This window comes from Triturus cristatus, chromosome 1_2, assembly GCF_964204655.1.
Source record: "Triturus cristatus chromosome 1_2, aTriCri1.1, whole genome shotgun sequence".
Lineage (NCBI taxonomy): Eukaryota > Metazoa > Chordata > Amphibia > Caudata > Salamandridae > Triturus > Triturus cristatus.
The window spans coordinates 1,116,338,956-1,116,363,544 of record NC_140580.1 but is presented as its reverse complement, the minus strand read 5'-3'; the positions used below and the strand labels follow the sequence as shown (position 1 = coordinate 1,116,363,544).

General features: G+C 44.3%; 1 protein-coding gene across 1 annotated transcript in view; it reads right to left on the bottom strand.

Moving 5' to 3' along the window:
* The window catches only part of WDR38 (WD repeat domain 38), a 149,294-nt gene that overhangs the window by 8,131 nt on the left and 116,574 nt on the right, over positions 1-24,589 (bottom strand). The window contains exons 4-8 of the mRNA XM_085613765.1: positions 16,873-16,970; positions 15,901-15,981; positions 14,323-14,445; positions 12,154-12,303; positions 6,202-6,249 (exon numbers count right to left, since the gene is read on the bottom strand). Of these exons, the coding sequence (XP_085469891.1) occupies positions 6,202-6,249; positions 12,154-12,303; positions 14,323-14,445; positions 15,901-15,981; positions 16,873-16,970 (500 nt within the window). The remainder of the gene's footprint in view (positions 1-6,201; positions 6,250-12,153; positions 12,304-14,322; positions 14,446-15,900; positions 15,982-16,872; positions 16,971-24,589) is intronic.

Here is a 24,589-nt window from a genome sequence, read left to right as displayed (position 1 = left end):
GGGGCGCTTTTGACGTGGCCCTGGGCGCGGTCAGCAGAGCCTCATTCACATTAAGGAGAAGGGGTGGGGCTGGCCGACAGCAACACAGTGTAGTGGGTGGGAACGATTAGCACTGTTTTCGTGTTTGCACTGATAGGCGGCCTTTTCATTGGATAATGGAAGCTGCTGGGAGGTGGTTACTGAGTTTAGTTCAGCTCTTCCGGGATTTGTCACGTTTTGACTGACTGGTGGTTATTATGGCGCGCAACGCAACAAACGGACACCATCAAGCTGCTCCCTCCAGTCGATATAAATTAACCCACAGGGCTACAGGCACCAGTTGCAGCAGTTTGAAAAAGAAAGGCCGCGCTGGCTGCAGCCACGGTAAAGAAAGGAGCGCACAGCAGCACGAGGGAAAGGAATTTAAAGAAACGCTGCCGGGAAGACATGACTTTCACTAATAGAAGGGCCTATTTTTGTGGTGTGGCACGTTACTTTAGATGTTGCTGGCAGCTGTTCTGGACATCTGATCTGTGAAAGTTAATGGAGGTGGAAGCTTGGGGGTAAATATGGAGGCCCTGTGTGGCGCAATCATCGCTCACGTCCAGTGGAAGGTCCGTGTTTGCATCCGTCCGTCTTCAATGCTTGTTTGAAGACTCACTGCTAAGTGACTTCAATTGACTCTCAGTCTCTTGCGGAGCTAATGCCAGAGTTATAAAGCTTTAAGTGAAAGGATGACCTATTTTAATGCAGGCGGCAATAAAGCAAGATAGAAAGGGTTGTGTTTATTTCATACAGCAGCCCTTGCTTCAGTCCAGGTCCTCTTCGTCAATACAGATCAGATGCCAGTGAGACCAGTGTGACTGAGTTTCTCATTCGAATTCCCTGGTCGTACCAGCCAAGTTTCAAACTTGCACTTCAAACCTGGTTGTAGCAGCCTGCTCTGTTATAGGAAGAGTGGGACTGCGATGTGTGTGTCTGGAAGTAGGTCACGCGATTGATGAACACAATTAGGGGACTGTAGAAAGGGGGTGAATTTACAGGTACAGATGTGGCCTGATGGCCATTGGCCAGAGCTGCCGACTTCGGAACCGCGGTCCAACGTTCTAGTCTCGGCGCAGCCGCAACAGCCTATGATTCTGGGCAAATCACTTATTCTACCAGTGTCTGAAACTCTGTGTAACGTACCTGGTGCCCCTGTAAAGCGCTTCGATATATTCGAGTCACGTTTGCGCTATAAAGAAGCACAGTTCCCTCCAGGCGAAGCTTCTGTAAAGTGTCTCGTGATCGCACCCTGGTTCCACCTGTTGTATTTGCGATTCAACTCCCTTTCTGTGTGGGGCTCCGCTTTAGTACTACAATTCTGCCTTTCCTATCCTGGTGATAACTTTACGTATTCCCCTTCCTGTGACGCGGCAGAGGTGGCACTCGCTCGCGCTGGTCTTGGTGCACTGAATGCCTCTGTACACAGCGAGTCTCCTGGCATGGCCTTTAGCAAACCTCGCTGGGGGGATTTTTAAGCGGGGCCCCGCTCCTTTGATAATAGCCATGAGAACAAGCTCTAATCACGTGTTGGGCAAGGACGCAAGGCCCTCCCCAATGTAACGATGCAGTTTCCGGCATTGCGTACGGACCAAGATTCGGTGAGGCGGGTTATGAGTCTAGGAACAGTAAAGGCTGGGGGAGAGGATGGGAGGAAGGGGATACTAGGTGAAAATCGCAGGTAGGAATAGTGTGTGTTGGGCGGTCCCGGTCTCCCATCTAACGCATCAACACCGGGTTCATCGAAAAAGCACCTGTAACTCATGTAGGAGCATATCTCACTCCAAGGCAACGGGGACGTTGCGCAGGACTCTAACCTCCTCTCTATGGAGCGCCACCAATTTGGCCTTACCCCACTTCAGCATCACCACAAAACAATAGGGTATACTGGGGAGGAGGGCATCCTTATATATCATGGCAATGGCCCTCCTGGCTATGAGTAGGGCCAGATATTCCTTTTTAGGTCTCGGGACCATCCGGTCGGCAGACCGGAAGTCCGGAGATTTAATGTTATTGAGAAGAGGGGCTTGCACCCGCCCCTCTTCTATCCTGTTCTCCATTGGCTGGCCTCTTAAATGCTGGCCAGCCACTGGAGAAGAGGTCCAGTCACTCCGTTGAAGCCCCGTCTTTTTCGGATCGGGGGGCGTGTTTTTTGCGAGAAGTCTCAGGGAGGAGACAACAGCAAAACACGCCCCCGAATCCGAAAAGGACGCAGCCTCGCAGAAAGGCAGTCGTGTGCCTGTCCTCTCCCCCTGCTGTCGGCTCCCGTGGAGACCTCTTTGGGGGCATTCTATTGGACCGCTGTTGCCATGGTAAAGTCTCGCGCTGACGCCTGCACCGGGTGTGTAATTACTATTCACCAGCTGTTCTGGGTCGGTGCGGCGCTCCTTCTGCGAACACATAAACGCATTAGGGCTTTTTACCCCCTTCATTTTTAAAATTAAATTTTACATGCCTCCATTAATCACGCGCAAAGTATCGTGTCACATTGTTTACGTTATTTTTGGAACGAATCGGGGAAGGGTCTTACCGTGATTGTTGTTTTTTTTAGGTTTGATTGACAGGTTTTAGAACCAATCGGTGCAGTGCTCTCTTTATGACCCCTTCTGTGGAGAGGGGCGGGTGTTTGCCTGCAGTTCCGTTGTGGGAGGCGGTGTCTGTTTCTTCTGCTGCTGCTTGTGAAAGGCATCGAACCGGTCGCTGTTAAACGAAGGTGAGAACTAGAGGGGTCTTTCACTGAGGGTGCAGAGGGTCCTCAGCATCTGTTCAAACATTCGAGGATGCTTTTCCACTAAAAAAACTGTCCGCCGTTCCATTAGGCAGGTCTTGGCTGCTCAGCAATGGGAGGTTGTTTAGACCGCGCACGCATCCTTGGTGCCTTTTCTTCAGATTTCGTGTGTGCACTATACAAATGCCCTCCCGCTTTTCTGTCACCAGCACACCAACCGGAGTACATCTCAGTGAGGTTGTGTGCTGTACGCAGTTAGGCAGTTGGAGAATTAAAATATTTTAAACAAGGCATGTGCAGGGTCCTCCGCCCAACCCTGCCCCCACCCCCAAGTTCAGGCTGGGCCTCACGCTTCGCTTGTGTGGGGGAGGGGTCTTTCCTGCGCTGCCTTTGCTGGGTGCTAAGCTGCTGGCAGCTGCATTGAGCGTGGAATTTGTCAGGACACCTAACGTGGCGAGGTCCATGACATTTTTCGGTAGGCAAGGTTTTTTTGTAGCGTGTTCTTAATAGGGATGGAATGTCTGCGTGCAGTGACTGTGCTGATCTCAGAACCCTAACCTACCTCGAGCGGTCTGTGTTCAGCCCCATCTCCACAGAAATTTCCCTGCAGGAGCCGGGCCGTGTCTCCTCTTCGTTCAAAGATCGGAATTCTCTGCAGATTCCTTCGTGTGCGGAACAACATTTGCATTTAAAACGCCCCCTGGGGAGTATTTGCATTCCTTTTCTTAAGTGTTCAGAGATTTAATGATTGGGTCTCTACTGCATCCCTCCTCGGCGCCTCTTATGCTCCAGAATCTCAGAAGATAGTTGTATTTTAGGAGGCAGTATCGAGAAGGCGGGAAACGGCAGGAATACATACATAATACAAGCGATGCAATAGCACTGCCCATTCCTTTGTCTGTTTTTTGTAAATTACTGCACTCGTAGAAACAATAGCGGAATTGTGTGCTCGTTAACGTTTGAAATCTTCTATGTAGGGGTTTGTTTTGATTTTTTAGAACAGAAGCTGAGCCTGCCCTGTGCCACGAATGACGTGCCACACACGCGCCCATCTATTTTTACAAGCCACACATTATTGATTTATTATAAAATTAGCAAGCATTTGCATTATTTCATTTATTGTACATTCTTGGGGTGTCTGCAAATATCGAATTCACATAGCCATTCTAACTTTTTGGCCTCTTTGGGAGACCAGTGATTTAATTCGTAGAGCCACCCTTTATAAGTGTGATCAATTATCCACCAGTTGATTCAACCAGGTCCACTCTTTTCTCCCTCAGCTCTGGGCCTGTGTTGGCCTTTCAGGGGTAGTAGCCACCCCCGCCCCCTCTTACCCCTGCGGTGCAGGGTGCGAATGCCCGAGGCTGACTCTGCATCTCCGAAGGAGCACGAGGGAAGAAGGCAGCTGCGCCACAACTGTCCGAAATTGCAATCCCAGCTCCGCCTGCCTTCCAGGCGCCATTCTGTAAATAGTTGGTTCGGAGAAGCAGGATTCCCGAAGGAAGGCCGGGGTTACACGTCAGTTGTTATCGGAGCCGATAAAGAAGAGGCCTACGTGCGCTGCTGCATTGGAGCCTGCGCGTGAAGGGAGTTTAAGGGTCAGCCTCGCGTATAACGATATTCTAAATGGATGAATGTTTTAAGCTCAATTAATGTGACCACCAGCCAATCAAGTGGCAAATATGTCAATGGTAGCTGTCAATGCTGAAGTTAGTTCGTTTCCAAGCAGGTTCAGTTTTTAGCAGAATCATTTATTTCATTGATCAGTTAGGCTACTCTACGAGGTCAAACACTTTGAAGGCCTACCAACACAACTGTGGTCTTGCCTCAGAGTCGTCTAGTGAATGACGCACGGAGAGAGGCATACCCTATTAATGGGGCCACTGGAATTATGCGGTAGGGTTAAGTGAATTATACGGCAAGAAAAAGCAAAATATTTTGTGATAGTATTAAGGATTTAGTCATTTTTAAACGTGTAAACACTGTACCTCATTAGTACCAGTTTAACATCCAACTATAGCAATAAGCTACAGAAAGATGAGCAGTCAACCTTTGCAAAGGTCCTTCCACTGCGTCTCAACACATGTCGCTGCATTTTTACAAATTTTTTAACCATTTGAGCTCGAAAGAACATTTTTGTTGTTAAAATATGCAGTTTATATGGCACTATCACATGCTTCTAGTGTCCCTACTTATTAATAAGGAGTCTTGTACAGTTAACCTTGCTGTTTCCCCGGGCCGGTCTTACCCTGGATTGACCTGGACAGCGCCCTGGGAGGAAACAAAAATGTGTTTATGAGGGCAGGTGTGAGGAAGATGGGAGGAGGGCAGGGGGTTGATGGGGTGCTAACAATAATGCTGAGGTACATTAAGGGATGATTACTAATTATTTAATGGGACTCAATTGAAACCAGGTGGGGTGGACAAGCTGGTGTTTGCATAGCATTACGTCAGGCAGTTCCCTGCTGAGGCCCTCAGAATATTTGCCGGCCTGGGCTCAGCTCACTCATGCTGAAGGTGGGCCCTGGGCGTAAGGCAGCGCTGTAGGTAAGGCGGCAGCCCTTCAGGGGTCCCATTCATCTTAAAACCAATGAATATCAAAGCGACGTGGGAGACAAAGTGTCTCCTCCCTCTTCACAATCTGGAGGGAGGGGGGCATAATTTTATGTTACAACACTGCTATTTTCCCTGGTGTATGCTTGGAGACACTGCCACATCTATTTACTAGGGCACTAGTGACCAATGTGTCAACAACGGCTCTAGTTTTCCACCATGAAGCAGCATACAATGGTAATACCACCCAGGACATTTATTACCTTGGCTGTGTATTTCTGCTAGGTTTAGAGCTCACGTTTAAACGAGATTTAGACTCCTGATTCTGATCCAGCGGGATACCAACCTCAGGCTCTGTGTGGGTGGGTGGCTCTGTGTGGGTGGGTGGCTCTGTGTGGGTGGGTGGCTCTGTGTGTGGGTGAAAATGCAATAGGTCTCCCATTTGAGTGATTAAGCTATTGAGATTGTAAATAACAATGCCGTTTCTTTAAATGTTTTAAAAACAAAAATATAAACAAAAATAATGTCATAAGCAATGCCAATAGCTCTAACTTTAACAATGCCGAGACCATTGCATTGTAAATGCTTGTTAGTATAAGGCTCTGGTTCACCTTAACATGGGTATGATGACACCTTAGCCAGAAGAGAATGAACATAAATGTGAAACCTATATCAAGGATCACTGTGCTCAGTAATTTTTGGGGGTGATATTTGTATTGGCACAGCTCGGGTGTGAGCGCAGCAGAGTGTTTTACCAGCATGACGGAGGGCAAACCAGGTTAACCAACAATAGTTGTATGAGTGTTTTCTTTTTTAGGTAAGTGGGTTAATACGTGCACATAAACAATAATAATCGATAATACGTAAACACCTCTTCTAAATCCAGCTTGGTAAATTACCTCTAATGTTGTAAGGCACTTTCCATGTTCACAATCCCATACCTTCACCTGTTAAAAAGACACATTATTAACTAAGTTAACACTGAAAAGAATAATACACATATTGTTAATGAGTAAGCATCATACCCCAGGTGAAATGTACTTATGAGGGTTTGCTGTGGATACACAATGGGCCCGGGTGAGAGTATTTAATACTAGTGGAATTCGTTGATGTTTTTCCTCTAATAGTAGCTTGCTTTTTTGTGCTTCATACTGCTCATCTGCTGTCTCTAAGCCTGTATGTAATGTGTTACTATCATATATATGACCCAATTATGATACTTGGCCTCAGAAAGATGGAAGATTGAAGTTTGTGACGTCAGCCCATATCCACAGTAGATGTATGACTAACTGAGTGATTTTAACATGTTGTAGTGATTAACTCTTGATGCTGAATTTCTCTCCTTCATAAAACACTGTACAATTCTGTGATTTCAGTGTGTTGAGTCCTAGTAGTCTTTCCATAATGCTGTCAAATAGGTTTCTAGGATCCCCATATTAGTATACAAATCACTTTCTTTAGAGGCACTAGTACATTTGCTCTGCTAGAAAGCAATGATTTGGGAAATGGAATGGATTGGGAAATTATTTGACACATTTATTAAATTGAAGATGGATTAGGCGGGGGAACTGACCCTTATGAGTTAAGTATTACTATGAACATCAAATCTGTATGGATACCGGCTGAAACATACCACCTATTTAAAACCCAAGGTGAAAGGAGAATAAACTATTATATTCATTGAAATAAACTTTGTGTTGTCAAACGGAAAAAGTTTCTATTTTGGTGTTACATCCAAAATTTGATATTGAATATCTATCTATCTATCTATCTATCTATCTATCTATCTATCTATCTATCTATCTATCTATCTATCTATCTATCTATCTATCTATCTATCTATCTATCTATCTATCTATCTATCTATCTATCTATCTATCTATCTATCTATCTATCTATCTATCTATCTATCTATCTATCTATCTATCTATCTATCTATCTATCTATCTATCTATCTATCTATCTATCTATCTATCTATCTATCTATCTATCTATCTATCTATCTATCTATCTATCTATCTATCTATCTATCTATCTATCTATCTATCTATCTATCTATCTATCTATCTATCTATCTATCTATCTATCTATCTATCTATCTATCTATCTATCTATCTATCTATCTATCTATCTATCTATCTATCTATCTATCTATCTATCTATCTATCTATCTATCTATCTATCTATCTATCTATCTATCTATCTATCTATCTATCTATCTATCTATCTATCTATCTATCTATCTATCTATCTATCTATCTATCTATCTATCTATCTATCTATCTATCTATCTATCTATCTATCTATCTATCTATCTATCTATCTATCTATCTATCTATCTATCTATCTATCTATCTATCTATCTATCTATCTATCTATCTATCTATCTATCTATCTATCTATCTATCTATCTATCTATCTATCTATCTATCTATCTATCTATCTATCTATCTATCTATCTTCTCAAACAATGACCTTTCAAGTCACGAACGAGGCGCACACTGGGGAGATTATTCAGGACAATTTATTGTTTCACCACACTGCCACAACACCAGACAGACACGTTTCGGCTTGCGCCTTCCTCTATGTCTGTGTGGTTTAAAAAAGCAAACATATTTAAAGAAAATATACCGTCAACATCAAAGAAGGAAGCAGTCAAAACAATCCAATGACATAGAAGAAGTCCTCTTCTAGTCCATGTACTCAACAATTACATTTCGGCCATCTTGGAGTGGTGTAGTTAAAGTTCATGTTATGAGGCAGTGAATATATATAACATCATACATAACGTGAACAAGAAAATCAATGTATTTAAATAGCACATTTGTTCACACAAATCATTGGATAAGATTATTCATCCCTGAATGGGCATACAATCCATATACAGCATTTCAATTCATAATTCCACTCTAATGTTGTCTCCTGTAATTAAGCCCTGGATGGGCACATGGTTTATTTAAGACATCCTTGTTTAGGGGAAAGTTAAAATCAGCCATAATAGTTTCAAACATTATCCCTGCAAAGTAAATTTTAACAAAATATCCTAAACTATTCCACCACTCATACTTGCTCACTTACTATTGGCTCCTGATCGTCTCATTTATGGAATGTGAACTCATAATTCCTCTTCATTATTCAAGCCTTGTGGGGCTTTAGTTTGTAGTTCAACAATATACTTGGACTCTAGTTTCCGTAACTTTTTAATTCCATCTCCCCCTCTTTCTTCTTTGGAGATCTGATCTAGACACATTTTTTTTTAGCAGATTCTGATTGCTTTTATGCTTTTCAGAGAAGTGGCGCGCCACAGGATATGCTTCATCATGGTTTTTTATCGCCCTCATATGTTCTAAGATTCTTTTCTTGGTGGGGTGAATTGTGCTGCCTACGTATTTCTTGTCGCAAGGACAGATTAGGCAGTAGACAGTGTAATCTCAGTTGCAGTACATTAATTTATTTATTTTTCTTTTTGTTTTTCTGCCTGGAACTTCAAACTCTTTTATCTTTTTGCTGTTTTTACATGCCTTACATCCCATGCAAGGGAAAATGCAAGGGAAAAAACCCTTAACCAGATCTTCGCTTTTATTCAATGATTTGTGTGAACAAATGTGCTATTTAAATACATTGATTTTCTTGTTCACGTTATGGATGATGTTATATATATTCACTGCCTCATAACATGAACTTTAACTACACCACTCCAAGATGGCCGAAATATAATCGTTGAGAACATGGAATAGAAGAGGACTTCTTCTATGTCATTGAATTATTTTGACTGCTTCCTTCTTTTATGTTGACGGTATATTTTCTTTAAATATGTTTGCTTTTTTAAACTACACAGACATTGAGGAAGGCGCAAGCCGAAACGCATTTGTCTGGTGTTGTGGTCGTGTGGTGAAACAATAAATTGTCCTGAATAATCTCCCCAGTGTGTGTCTCATTCGTGACCGTGGAGGAAGGTCATTGTTTGAATTCATGTACGCGTTTCACCAACGCGGGGAATTGCACCCGTGACGTGTGGTGGAGCGGTAGCCGATGGATGCATAGAAAAATAAATAAACAAATATATCTATCTATCTATATATATATATATATATATATATATATATATATATATATATATATATATATATATATATATATATAAAGACGATAATTTCTCTGCACCTCCACACAAATGGTGAACAGAGACGCAAACCCAACGAAATGAAGTCATTTGGAGTTTTTATTCGTCTGAACCTCGAACCTGACGCATTTCGGGCTTCAGAAGCCCTTGCTCACAAGTCGGATTGAAACACATACGTCATCATTTTTAAATGCTTTACAGTGAATGGAGTGTTGACACCACGTGGTGCATGAACATAGAAAAAACATTTCAAAACGCTAATGTTCAGGTAGGTCTGTTTTCTCAACATTTTGTTACTAATTGCTGCTTAAATGCATATAGATAGTCATGTTCATTACATATTATAACCAAACAATGCCAATAATCAAATATATTCTAAAAGCATATAAATATACTAATAAATAGAATTAAAAATTGTGCAAATTGGCCAAGCAAAAATTCATGTTAAATAATTGCAACATTCATTTGGTCAGAAATATTTAGCTCTATTGTGCACACAAGCCTCTTATGCCCAACTAGTATCCAATAGCAGCTTAAATGCTGTACTATCTCAAGAGGCATTCAAAAGTAGAAACAGACAATCTTATACAGTAAAACATACCCGAATAAAGGTGCTAAATACCTGATCCTTAAATGGATCCCCATAAAGTGCTAATGCAATAGAATGTATAAATACATAAATAGGCGGTTAAAAACATCAAGGTAAAGGAAGGTAAAAACCCTTATCCAACAAAGTTAAAATCAGGGCTAAAACCTAACAAAACCAACTGACGTTTTTTGCATGAAAAGAAGAAGAACCGCAATCTCCTCTACTAAAAGACAAAAAATGCAAAAATTCAAAAAATTGCTCAGAAAAAACAAGCAGAAGGATCTGTTAACCGTATGTTTGTCATATAATTTACAGAAAGTGATACATCTCATCTGTGTTATTTAGGCCATTGGGGGTCTTACTATCTAGTTCTAAAATCATTCTAGATTCCAGTTGTCTTAGACTTTTTTCTCTATTCCCCCCACAACGCGGTTTGGGTACACTTGCCACTACAAAATATTTTAAACAACTCAGATCATTGTTGTGAACCGACTTAAAGTGCCTAGCTACTGGATAAGACGAATCATTATTCACTATGGCACGTAAGTGTTGCAAAATTCTGACGTGCACCTGCAGCTTGGTACTTCCCACATATCTGAGGCCACAGGTGCACGTCAGAACATAAACTGCAAATTCTGTTTTGCAGTTAAACCTACCCTGAATTCTGACCATATTGGGACTGAAGGGGGTAGAATATGTATCAGTATTCACTCCGAACTTGCATGCTCTGCAGGTGGAACATTTAATGAACCCCTGCTTTGGTTGTAACCATTGTTTGGCAGCAGCTAGTTCAGGAAAAGGTTTAACGATCTGAGTTGTCATGGAAGGTCCCTTCCTATGTGTAATCGTGGGCTGTGATGGTAAAATGGGAGCTAAAACCCCGTCTGTCATAATAATGGGCCAATTGCGCTTGACAATAGACCTAATCTGTCTTTCCTGTCTGTTATACGCAGTGATGAGTCTGGGAGTGTTGTTCACGTTATCATTGACTGCCTGACGGTTGTTAAAGGATAGGAGTGTTGCCCTAGGTTTTAAATCCACTTTATAAATTGCCTCATTAAGTATTGATTCTTTGTATCCCCTGGTACGAAATCTTGTTAGCGCCTCTTGTTTACAGACTTCATATATAGAGAGAGAGAGAGAGAGAGAGAGAGAGAGAGATCTTACAATGTGACATTAGTGTAATCTGTAAGACCAGTTAGTAAATGAAATAGCCTAGGTAAACAAAAATAAAAGAAAAACATAGCTTTAAAAAAATATGTAAAAATTACATAACATCATATGTGTATTGTGTAATGCAACTAGTGCTCATGTAAAGCGCTCTGATATCTGATACCTTCGGGTCAAGTTTGTGCTATATAAAACTACGGGGAAAAAAACACAATTGAAAAGTGCACATTCACCCAGAAGGGTAACCTGGCACTGAAAAACAGATTATTATAACAGACAAAGAGAAGTAGAGAGAATAAGGAAAGATACAGAAAGAGTGAGAAAAGGGAAAGAATAACAAAAAGAGAGGAGATCTAATTGAAAGTAGTTCAGCTAATATATAGAGGTGCAATTATAATATTCATTAAAATAACTATTTAAAAATCATAGTGAAATATAAATATAACATCTCTTACTAAAGAAAACATTGAATATTTTGAGCGAATAATACAGTACCCAAACCTAATGTTGGAGGTTTATGACTTTTTTGTACCACAACTGGATCAATAGTTAACGGTTTCTTTTTTAGTAAAGATGCACCTGGTGACTGGAATCTATTTTGTGTTATTGAATTTGTCTGACATCTTGAATTTACCAAAGGCAAGGGTTATAAATGAACCAGACAGTGACCCTTTTTTTTTTTTTTTTAGAGTTTTATATAGCGCGAACTAGACCCGAGAAATCGGGTATCAGAGCGTTTTACATGAGCACCAGTTTCGTTACATATGGACACATTCATTTTTGTTAGGCACGGGGAGATTAAGTGATTTGCTCAGAATCACGGGATGTTGAGCGTTGTTGCGGAGACTTGAACCTGGTTCCCCAGCTCCGAAGTCAACTGCTCTAGCCGTAAAGCTACATCCTCTCCACCCTTGACACATGACGGTAATTTGAGTAAAACAAAGTTGCTGTAGCGCAGAGGGACATTACCATCTCGTCATATCCTGCCGAAGCCAATAGAATCCCATCCCTGGAGAATGACAAGCTCTTCAGCCAGCCCAGATGCCCTGCCAGCAGGAAGATGAGCACCCCCTTGTGTGGATTCCACACACGTACGGTTTTGTCCCAGGAACCAGTGGCCTACAGAAAGAAAAGAGGATCAGTAAATTGGCACAGTGTCTACTTTTAATGGGGGTGGAAACTGGCTGTGCATATTTATATCATACAGAAAAGGAGATTTGTCTCACTTTAAAAAACTATTTAAAAAATGACAATGGTTCAAAAAGTTTTTTTAACCTTATTACAAGACTTGTGTGTCATTTAAAATGTATAAGTTGCCCACATCCCCAGGTCATGAGATTTACTTTGAAGCAGACCAAGCTTTTAGTTGAATAAACATTGCATTCTGGACCTTGTAATTTTGCCTTTCTAAATATGCACCTCTAAGGACAATCACACAGAGGGCTTCTCTGTTGAGAAATTAGCTACAGGTGACCATGGTAAGATGGGGCTAGTGGGCAGTTATGATGTTTTACATTTACACCAGAGTATGCACAAGCATTCTAGGTTTCACTATACATTTGGCATGATGTTAGATAATGTATTGCTTCAAGACGACCGGTTTGAGTTTGACCTTGGTTACTCATGAATAAATGGCTTCTGTTTGGTTGATCATTGACTTTAGAAAATGAGTTTGATGATGTCAAGGGGTGGACTGCCCACCATTGTACAATATCCCATCTCAGGAAAATATACGTCAGTGTGTTTCGATTGACCCTCTTACCAGCGAGAGAAAACAATTAGTGTGCCTGGGGGTCTTGGCTTCCCACCTGTAGAAGATTCAGTAAGGAAGCCTCAATAGTGCGAACATGTCACGGTACAATATTGAGTCCTTTAATGTTTTCAAGGTGCAACGGTGGAGACGCTTATGACGGATTCTCCAATTATGAGAACAGATGTATTCACTGAGCTATTGAAAGTCTCAAGAATAACAGGAATGCCAGTATACAAAAGAATACAATGTGTGGATGTCTTGTTATAACTGATCTTTCGCTTCATAAACAAATCTCTTCAGTTTGACGTACATGTTGTTTTCAACTGTATAACAGCAACAAACTCTGTGTTGTTCTTCTAATTTGACCGTCTTATTCAATACCAAGCCCCATCTTGGTTAGACTGTCATCTGCGTAGGACTCCCACAATACGCTCTCCTTCCACTTCAATCTGTTCGTCAATCCTCCCTTTGCATTCTATTTTTATCCACATTTAAAAATAAATACAGACAAGAAAATAAATGGTTTCTGTCTGTATATATCTGTGAAAATCTGTAAAAACGGACAACAGGGAGCCATACTTATGATCCTCCTACTCCTTTTCGCTCTGATTTGTGCGTGCTGGTTCCCTAGTCTACTTTCTTTTCAATATTGCTTTCAAATGAACTTAGGGACGTGCTTCTTCCCATGCCAATGTTTTACTCTATCCTTCTACTAGACATTGACATTCTGCTGGTTGGGTCTTTTGGGTTGTCCTAGGCTTGCTTGTATTGCCTCTTGTTTCAGATCTTCGTTGTGTCCAAAAATCTTCAACAACCTATCGGTTCACTTGGAATTTTCTCCGACACCGACAGCGCGTAAAACGTTTGAGAAATCATCTGCTCTGCCCCACTCTAACTCGTCAGTAGCCCTGCTGTGTTTTTTTTTGCCTTGATTGAGTTTCAGCTGATATCATATAATTTTGTGCCAGGTGTTTTTTAGGTCTCGCCTGACCCAGCGCATGCGCTGGTCTGGCGAGACTTATTAAGAGGGCTCCAAAAAGTGCCACCAGGCCAGCCTAGAGCTACAGTGCATGTGCGCCGCACTTTACCGCGATTACTTTCACGGCCGCTTTGATGTTTGATCGCGATCACTTTCACTTTCGCGGCCGCTTTGCATAGCCAATAGGTCTCGCTTTTGGGACCTTATAAGTATTTAGTTATGCAACTGTTGCATGGCTAAACACTTATAAGGTCCCAAAGGCGAGACCTATTGGCTATGCCAATGCTTGTGTAACATTGCTTCGGATAAAGGAGCTGTATAAGTTAAAGAAAAGGCATAAATAGTAACTAGTGCAATAGAGTCTGAACCCATGATGAGGGCAGGCTGCATTGGGACCAGTTCTTACCATCATTCCAGCCACAGAGAAGCAAATGCAGCTGATGTTGCCCGTGTGTCCTTCAAGGGTCCTACAGCGACCATCATTCTGCAAGTCCCAGACTTTAACCGTGTAGTCCCAGGACCCAGTGGCCTGAAAAACAAAGACAGATGTAACTAAAGCTCTGTTTCCAGTTTCCGCCCGGTCCCAAGCACCAAAAGAAAGTAAAATTAATTGTTGATGTTTGACAACGGAACAAAGTAGTGTCTGTTATTTTGGATCAAAAAGTTTAAAGTGATTTTTGACAGAGAATGTACAAAAATTGTAACTTTCATACAAAGCTTAAATGGAGGTAGAGAATGGGGTGTAGAGCGATAGTGTAGTTCATCACAGTAAGGGCTTTAAGTGGGCCGGGTCTCACCGGTGCTGAGCACCGGCAGTTTTTGAAAGGAGGCCTCGAAACGGGTCTCTATTGGGCTCTGTTTTGTGCCCTGGCACAGGTGGTCCGTTTGTTTCCGGACTGCAATGACAGCAGGCACATCATGTGTGCCTGCTCACACTGCTCACTTTCTCGCTAGTGGAGAAGATACGGCATGACGTCATGCCAGGTGAGCGTTGTAGGGGAAGGGAGAACCTTTAAAGAGTCATTTTCTCTCTGGGTTTCCCTTCTCTTTTTTAAACTCAGGAGCAGCAGCATTGTCGTGGTGTCACCAGGGCTTTAAGTGGACGCTTTTAAAATATTATATACAAGCCATAGTTGCTCCTTATTTATCTAATGTAACTAACAACTATTGACAAAGCCAATAGTCCTGACTTGTTGTAGGTATGATGTTACTTGTTGTATCATATATCTGGATGCAATTACAGAAAAAGCAAAATACAAGTCGGGCGGCACACTATGCATAGCACAGATTTTGCATCCCACTTAAAGCCCTGATCACGGTACTTGCGATGAAATAAGACAGTTCTTGCATCTTGTGACATAAATCATGACGGATAGCAGTAACATTTGTCTATCATATTTTTGTTTGTGAGGAGATTTTGTAGCATGAACTCTTGCGGTAGTTTCTTGAAAACTGTGAATATGAGGGTGCCAGTTATATCCGACAAGCCTGGGGTCGATGTCCTGAGTGTACTAATAGACACTGATTCACCAAATTGGAGGAGCTAGCAGAAGAGACATCATGCACACTTTGACCCACACTGACACAAGAGTGACTCCTCTCCCAAGCCTCAGCCTTCCAAGAGCCTCTGATTTGCTGCTGAGGGGCTGGGAGCAGGACAAGCACAGGTAACTGCGGAATGTACACAGGGGTGGACTGCCTGTCTCCTTTCAGCTGCTGCTGCTGTCTTCATTGCTGCTGAGATCAGGGGTAGCACAGCCAGTGCAAGGAGTAAGAAAGTGCAAATAGTCGCAGCTCTTCACTATCCCTCGTTGACATCCATGACGCCCAACGTCCATCACAAGACAAACACCAACTGAAGGTAGATTTTGTTTTGAATATGAAAACATTGGCAATATATTTCCTACATGCTGCAGCATCTCCAAAGAAAGCTGATTAATTACATGTTTTAAAGAGCAGGTCATATCTCGTATATTGTCTTTACCATATATCGGCCGTTCAACGAGAAGGAACAGCTTTGGATGACGTCTTGGTGTCCATAGAAGGTCTTTAGACATTTACCTTGCTGAAAATGCAGAAAAAATGTGATTTCAATATTCAATTGGTGTTAATTTCAATGCCCAGGTACATTAACTAATCGCTTCTTAAGGTGTTTTCGAAATTAAATCCCCACTTCATTGTATTGATTAAAACATGGCCTGTGAAGAAGGGGAATGAGGCAGGTGAATTGACATGCCACCCTCTCCTTCCCTCTCCCCTCTACAACCCTATTATCTTAGGAGTTCCCTCTCGCATCCCATTATCTTCTTCTGTTCCTCATTAGCGCTTTGAGGTGTCCAAAGGGTGGCATTAGCACTATGCAAGCAGCCAACATAAGACTGTTCATTACTACTCTCATTCAATCAATCTACTCGGATTTGTTATGTGCCCCACAGGCTATAACAAGACAAGACTTCTGGGTGTCTTTATCCACTGATTCTTACTGAAGACCTTTCAAATGGCATGAATGAGCAAGGGTAGTGATTAATTTGTGCTGGTGCGGGGCACGGACGCTCATTGTGGGAATCAGATCTTATTTTTCATCATCAGACTTTGACCCACAGCAAGAATGAAAGGCAAAAAAGGGAGGAAGGAGGAAAATAAATGTAGGAAAACGGTGTCAATGGGAGAAAGCAGAAATGAAAATGTATCTGCAAAAGTGAGCTAAAGAGCAAGAAAGTGCAAGGTGGTGGAAGAAGGAGACATGGGATGAAATCAAGACCCAACAGCCCATGGTATTCAGCAGCGCTGGCATTTGGCAGTACTGTCAGCGGGCTCTCATGAAAATCTGTGGGTCCCTGAACTTATGTATTTTGAACAAAATTAGCATTACTAAAAGAGATACCAGATGGGTACCACCCTCAGATGATGCACCAGAGCTTCAATTACTGGACACTGACATGCCCCGGTACTGTACCTGCAGGTCCCACAGGACAGCCGTTTGGTCCCAGCCTGCAGATAGAAGCTGTCTGGAGTCAGGACTGAAGCACACAGTTTCGACACTCTTCTGATGGCCTACAAAAAGATGATTTGGTTATTTAGCTTAAGGAACCTCTTCAGGTTGCAGATAAAGAAGTGTAAAAAAGAAAAAACAGGCAGCAGGTGTTTTCTATTTATGGAACAACATTTAGGTAACCATCAGGACTTACCTCTACACCGCTGCAATTCAGGAAAGAGTTGAAGATACACCTCTTTAAAGACCACTACATCATAATGAGTTAATGGCCCCAAACAAGCTACCTCTCCTATTACAAGTTCACTTTATGCTTGTCTTTTTACCCTTTACCATGTTCCACGGTCTCTTGGCTTAGGTTTGCGCTATAGAAATGCCATACACATAGATATATACATATATACATACATATATACATATATATATACATATATGAATGGGCAGATTGCTAAATAGGGTGGGCTATGGCTCCATGTTGGCTGGACCCCACCTAACGAGCACTGGACTTTCCTTTCAACAATCATTGCTATTGAAAGGGCTACTCCAATTGCAAAGTAATGACCTCAACTCCAGGAACACGTAGTTCATGGACTTGGCAGCTGACCCCAGTGGCCCTTGCAAAAAGTGTTATCTAAGGGAAGGTTTGGAGAACCGCTTCTGATCCGGAAGTGCCTCTCACAAGACGCAAGGCTTCCCCTCCAGAGAGCGAGTGGAATGCAAAAGACTCCTAGAGGAAGGCGAGAAGAGAGGGGTGAGAGGAACTAGTTGGCTACTTTACATGGAGATACATGTCTCATGATGGACACAGAAGACACGATGACCCTCGAAAGCCAAACTCATAAATACTTTCTCCACTTTAACTTAGCTTATTTAGAGCCATGGATGACGTGTAAGGGTAATCAGCGACATGTATTTCGGATTTGTATTGTGCTTAAATCAGATGTCCAGTGAGTCCCCTCCCATGGTTTCACTTCCTACTGCTGTTAACCCCAATGCAGCTACTGATAGCTGTATCATAGTTCTTGGAGTTGTTACCTACTGGGTTTTGTAAATGTTCCTGAGGAAAGACCTTTTCTGACCACACTTCATAATGTGCCAGTGAAGTACTCTGCCCCAGTGGACCTGGAATCACTCATGCTGGCTCCAATGCAACTTCACACAATAATAGTTGACCAGCAGTTTGAGACCTTAACCTAAAGAGGCAAAACTACAATTTAGTCCCAAAGGCTGGAGGTGAACGTTAATTTCACTGGAAGAACCTTTTCTGAGTTGTAGGTTAAATTACTTGTTGGTGTGTACTGGTGCATTATAGATTAGGTTTCTATTATAAAAACAAAGTTATAACATTTAATGTGAATCAGCTTTCCGGTGACTAAATCACAATATTTTTTCAATTAAATTCCGTTCTTAGATAAATACTTAACATGGAACCCTATTGGTTCTTGCGGATTCACTTTCTAATTTTAGTTTAGTCATTTTGATTGATTTTCAAAACTCATTAGTTAACAAAACATACACATAGCCTTCCTTCACGCTGTGCATTTTCACATCCTGTGTGCTGTTTTTAACGAACACTACTCTAACATCTTCCCACTCACACAGGCCTCTTCAGGACACCTGATAGGGCCGCAGAGCTCCACATGGGCCTCTTCAGGACACCTGATAGGGCCACAGAGCTCCACATAGGGCTCTTCAGGACACCTGATAGGGCCACAGAGCTCCACATAGGCCTCTTCAGGACACCCGATAGGGCCGCAGAGCTCCACATAGGCCTCTTCAGGGCACCTGATAGGGCCGCAGAGCTCCACATAGGCCGCTTCAGGACACCTGATAGGGCTGCAGAGTTCCAGGTAGGCCTCTTCAGGACACCTGATAGGGCCACAGAGCTCCACATAGGCCTCTTCAGGACACCTGAAAAGGCTGCAGTCCCTCATGTGGGCCGCTTCGGGGCACCTTGTAGGGCTGCAGAGCTCCAGGTGGGCCTCTTCAGGACATCTGATAGGGCCGCAGAGCTCCACATAGGCCTCTTCGGGACACCTGATAGGGCTGCAGAGCTCAAGGTGGGCCTCTTCAGGACACCTGATAGGGCTGCAGAGCTCAAGGTGGGCCTCTTCAGGACACCTGATAGGGCTGCAGAGCTCCAGGTGGGCCTCTTCAGGACACCTTATAGGGCTGCAGAGCTCCAGGTGGGCCTCTTCAGGACACCTGATAGGGCCACAGACCTCCACATAGGCCTCTTCGGGACACCTGATAGGGCTGCAGAGCTCCAGGTGGGCGTCTTCAGGACACCTGATAGGGCCGCAGAGCTCCAGATGGGCCATTCAGGACACCTGATAGGGCTGCAGAGCTCCAGGTGGGCCTCTTCAGGACACCTGATAGGGCCACAGCGCTCCACATAGTCCTTTTCAGGACACCTGCTAGGGCTGCAGAGCTCCAGGTGGGCCTCTTCATGACACCTGATAGGGCTGCAGAGCTCCAGGTGGGCCTTTTCAGGACACCTGATAGTGCCACAGAGCTCCACGTAGGCCTCTTCAGGCTTCAGGACACCTGATAGGGCTGTAGAGCTCCATGTGGACCTCTTCAGGACACCTGATAGGGCTGCAGAGCTCCAGGTGGGCCTCTTCGGGACACCTGATAGGGCCACAGAGCTCCACATAGGCCTCTTCAGGACACCTGATAGGGCTGCAGAGCTCCAGGTGGGCCTCTTCAGGACATCTGATAGGGCTGCAGAGCTCCAGGTGGGCCTCTTGGGGACACCTGATAGGGCCACAGAGCTCCACATAGGCCTCTTCAGGACACCTGAAAAGGCTGCAGACCCTCATGTGGGCCGCTTCAGGGCACCTTGTAGGGCTGCAGAGCTCCAGGTAGGACTCTTTAGGACACCTGATAGAGCTGCAGAGCTCCACATAGGCCTCTTCAGGACACCTGAAAAGGCTGCAGACCCGCATGTGGGCCTCTTCAGGGCACCTTATAGGGCTGCAGAGCTCCACGTATGCCTCTGTCTCCGCCGGACTAAAGTGCTCAGACGGCTCTGGAGAGTAAGGGCCGTTGGAGAAATGGCTACAGCCTCGCTGAGGGCTGGGCTGCGCTGCGTTGAATGGAGTTATTGTAAATCTCCCCCATTGCATTCCTGTCCTTTCACGCAGCGCACCTAGGTGGCTTGCAGCATTCCGCTGCCTGAAAAAATGATAAATATGGGCATTCATTTTTAGCACAGCACTTTTTTATGACGGTCTACCACATGGTGGCGCTGTCTGTTTATTTTAAGCAGATCATTTCAGTTTAGCAATTAAAATGAACTAAGCGCGTCCAGGCCACTGGTATTGCATTGTGCAGCACTGGCAGTGGCGATGGCTGGTGCAAGCTGCAGTTGCATTCTAAGCAATATCTTTGGGCCCTGGGACTTATTTGTTTAGAAAATAAGCACTGCCCTGGAACAAAACACTCACCTTATGGCAGAGTGCAGCACACTGGAAGAAAGTTAACAAAGTGATAGCCGAAGTGAAGAAAGAGAAAGCAAGGAAGGAAGAGAAAGGAAAGAAAGAAAAGAAAGCAAGGAGGGCCAGCCTCTGAACCGGCTCAGGTTTTTCATTGGTGGTCTGATCACGAAGCATTTTGCACAAATATGTTCAACCTTGGGGTGAACAATGTCTGATCTGCAATTGTAATTTTCCAAGCCTGACTTACAGAACTTGGAATGTTAGAATTGTTCAAGTGGGGGTTGCATTTGAGAATGCTTACATTCTGCCAGAACCTTATTGGGGCAGGTGGGGTTCTGGGAGTTTCTGTCAACAAAAGAAGACGAATACTCAAACACTCGTTTGATATTTGCTACACATTATTCATGTCAAATGATTTTTATGACTACAATATTCTGACACACAAGCAGCTAAGCAGCTTGCTTGTTGAAGGCCGGAGGCCATTGTTGGGTCCTGTGAGAGGCTCCCATGTGTGAGCCAATGCAAGACGTGAGCTGGTGAGGGAGAGGCGCAGCGTGAGATGGAGCTTCAGCAGGCGTGAGGCGGGAATGTTACCTTGCAAGAGATGCCCGGCGAGGTGGGCAGTCACCTATGAGCTCCTGCTTTACCCCTGCAGAAATGGGCTGTGTGGTGGGCTGGTACCACTGTGGACCTACTGCATCAGGACCCAAAGCTCTGTCTGTGAGCCAGCACCCTCAAAGCTCTGATCGCAAGCTGGAAAGAAGACACATCCCCCCGGACACCATTGGATGTCCTCGAGAATAGCACAAATTCAACTGTATCCTTCTGTTATGAGGACTCTTCAGCACAGCCCATTCAGTGCACGTGTGCTCACACTGTGTAAGCTGACTGACACTGCCCCAGCCCCCCTTTCATTGCTGAAAGACTATGGGGCCTATGTAAATGCCCCTATCGCCATCGTTGTGGTGGCGATGGGGGCCTCGCCTTATTTACAAGGCAGCGTTAATCCACTTAACTGTAAATAAGGCCCCCTTTCAAGCTATGCTTAGCGTGAAAGGGGCGGGCAGTGGGAGTTGCAGTGGGCGTTCCACTGCAACAGCCATTGGGGCATATGTACGAGGAAGTGTAGGAGTGAGGCGTTAGCCGTCATGGCTTAACGCCTCACTCTGCCACTTCTGAAACGCAAGGCTGTACCATATTTACAAGGATATGGTGCAGCCTTGCATTTCCCCGTGCACTGGTGGTACACTTAGCAGTGTAGCACAAACGCAGGCATCCTTGCACCATAGTGCAAGGGTGTCTGCGTGCAGGGGAAGATTGTTTATGTGTAGGAAGGTGTACCTTCCTGCACATAAATTATCCTAAAATGCCATTTTGTCACTTTTATGTGTGCTGCATCAAGCAGCACACATGAAAGTCACAAAATGGCATTTCTTTTACAGATTGTTTATGTACAGGAAGGGGGACCTTCCTGTACATAAACAATCCATGGCAGTTTGATTTTTCCATGTGTGTTGCACAAGGCAGCACACATGGAAAAAGCAAAAACAAGGAGAAATAATGCATTTCTCCTCGTTTTGCCAAGTTAAGACCAGGGGGGATATTTACAAGGAAGTAGCGGAGAGAGGCGTGAGCCTTCCTGGCTTAAAGCCTCTCTCCGGCACTTCTGAAATGCAAGGCTGCACCATATTTACAACAATATAGTGCGGCCTTGCGTTTCCCCTTGCGATGGCATTTCACTTAGCAGTGTGGCACCAACGCAGGCACCCTTGCACCATTGTGCAAGGGTGTCTTGTGCAGGGGAGGATTGTTTCTGTGTAGGAAGGTGTCCCTTCCTGCACATAAACAATCTTAAAATGCAATTTTGGCACTTTTATGCGTGCTGCTTAAAGCAGCACACATGGAAGTAACAAAATGGCATTTTTCTTTAAAGATTGTTTTGTACAGGAAGGGGGACCTTCCTATACATAAACAATTCATGGCATTTTGCTTTTTCCATGTGTGCTGCAAAAGACGGCACACATGGAAAATGCCAAAATGAGGAGAAATAATGCATTTCTCCTCGTTTTGCCAATTTAAGACCAGGTTTTCGCTTGTCTTAATGTTGGCGCTGCCTCCTATGTACGCCACCCTTGCACATAGGGGGCATTGGTAAAAACAATGGGTGTTGCGGTGGAATGCCCACCACAACACCCTGTGCCCACCCCTTTCACGCTAACCATAGCATGAAAGGGGGCCTTATTTACAAGGCAGCGTTAAGCCATGTTAAATGGTTTAACGCTGCCTTATAAGCAAGGTTAAGCCCCTATCGCCACCACAGCATCAGTAAAAGTGACGCTGTGGTGGCGATAGGGGCTTGTACATATGCCCTCCGGTTTTCCCTGGTCTTAATGTTGGTGCTGCCTCCTATGTACACTGCCCTTGTGCATAGGGGCAGAGTAGAAATCAATGTGTGTTGCGGTGGAACGCCCAGCATAACACCCACTGCCCAACCATTTCACGCTAACCATAGAGTGAAAAGGGGCCTTATTTACAAGGCAGCATTAAGCCACGTTAAGTGGCTTAACGCTGGTTTGTAAATAATGCTAAGCCCCTATCGCCACCACAACATCGGAAAAAGTGACGTTGTGGTGGTGATAGGGGCTTGTACATATGCCCCATTGTTTCTGACGCTGCCTTCTATTTACAAGGGCAGCGTAAATAGGAGGCAGTGCCAAAATTAAGACCAGGAAAAACCTGGTCTTAAGTTGGCAAAACGAGTAGAAATGCCTTATTTCTCCTTGTTTTTCCTTTTCTCATGTGTGCTGCCATGTGCAGCACACATGGAATAAGCAACACGCCTTGGATTGTTTATGTGTAGGAAGGTGACCTTTCCTGCACATAAACAATCCGCTAACCATAGCATGAAAGGGGGCCTTATTTACAAGGCAGCGTTGAGCCACGTTAAATGGCTTAGCGCTGCCTCATTAATAAGGTTCAGCCCCTATCTCCACCACAACGTCGGTAGGTAGAATACCTGCTTAATGCTGGGTTAAACGTGGTTAATTATAACCCTCATTCCCTGCATGTTCCCGCCCATCTGCTTGGCACAGAATGTTGCAGGATTGTGTTTACTGCGAATTCCCCAAGTAACCCCTTACCATGGAACGTCTTAATGTTCCTGCATGTTTCCTCATTATAACTCATAATCCCGTTCATGTATACAAAAGAATACACTCCCTGTGTAAAGCATTTATTGATTGTAATACTTGTGCTGCCTAAAGTCGATGCTTAGCCACGCAGAGCAGCCTCTCACTGGACGCAGGACTGCTCCACCCTCGCTTCCCCACTAAAAGCCTAAACCCAGCCGGCTTTGCATGTCTGTGAGCCCGCAGTAGCATCTGGGTTCTGCAGACCCCGGAGAATAGGCCAGACAACAGATAACACCAATATTTGTAATTTTCGGCGCTAATGGCATATGAGCCAGTCATGTTTGAGGAGGCCACGGTACCAGAGATGTGATTTGTTAAGCTTTGGAACCAAGACACCTGGATTTGAATCCTGGCTTTATGACTAGAGGGATTATGCGATTCTCGTAATATGTATCTGTTTTCCTAAATGACACTTTCCTCATCAATCAATCAAGCAATCAATCACTTGTAAAGCGCACTACTTACCCGTGAGGGTCTCAAGGCGCTGAGGGGAGGGGGTGCTGCTACTGCTCGAAGAGCCAGGTCTTGAGGAGTCTTCTGAAGGTGAGCAGGTCCTGGGTCTGCCGCAGGTGGGTAGGGAGGGTGTTCCAGGTCTTGGCGGAGAGGAAGGAGAAGGACCTGCCACCGGAGGTTGCTCGTTGGATGCGGGGGACGGCGGCGAGGGCGAGGCTGGTGGAGCGGAGCTGGCGGGTGGGGGTGTAGAAGCTGAGTCTGCTGTTCAGGTAGGCTGGTCCGGTGTTGTGGAGTGCTTTGTGTGTGTGGGTGAGGAGCTTGAAGGTGATCTTTTTTGACGGGGAGCGAGTGTAGGTCTCTCAGGTGGGGAGTGATGTGGCTGCGGCATGGGATGTTGAAGATCAGTCGGGCGGAGGCGTTTTGGATGCGTTGCAGTCGTTGTAGGTGTTTGGCCGGGATTCCTGCATAGAGTGCGTTACCGTAGTCCAGCCTGCTGCTGACGAGGGCTTGGGTCACCGTTCTTCTAGTTTCGGTTGGGATCCACTTGTAGATCCTGCGGAGCATGCGGAGGGTGTTGTAGCAGGAGGAGGAGACAGC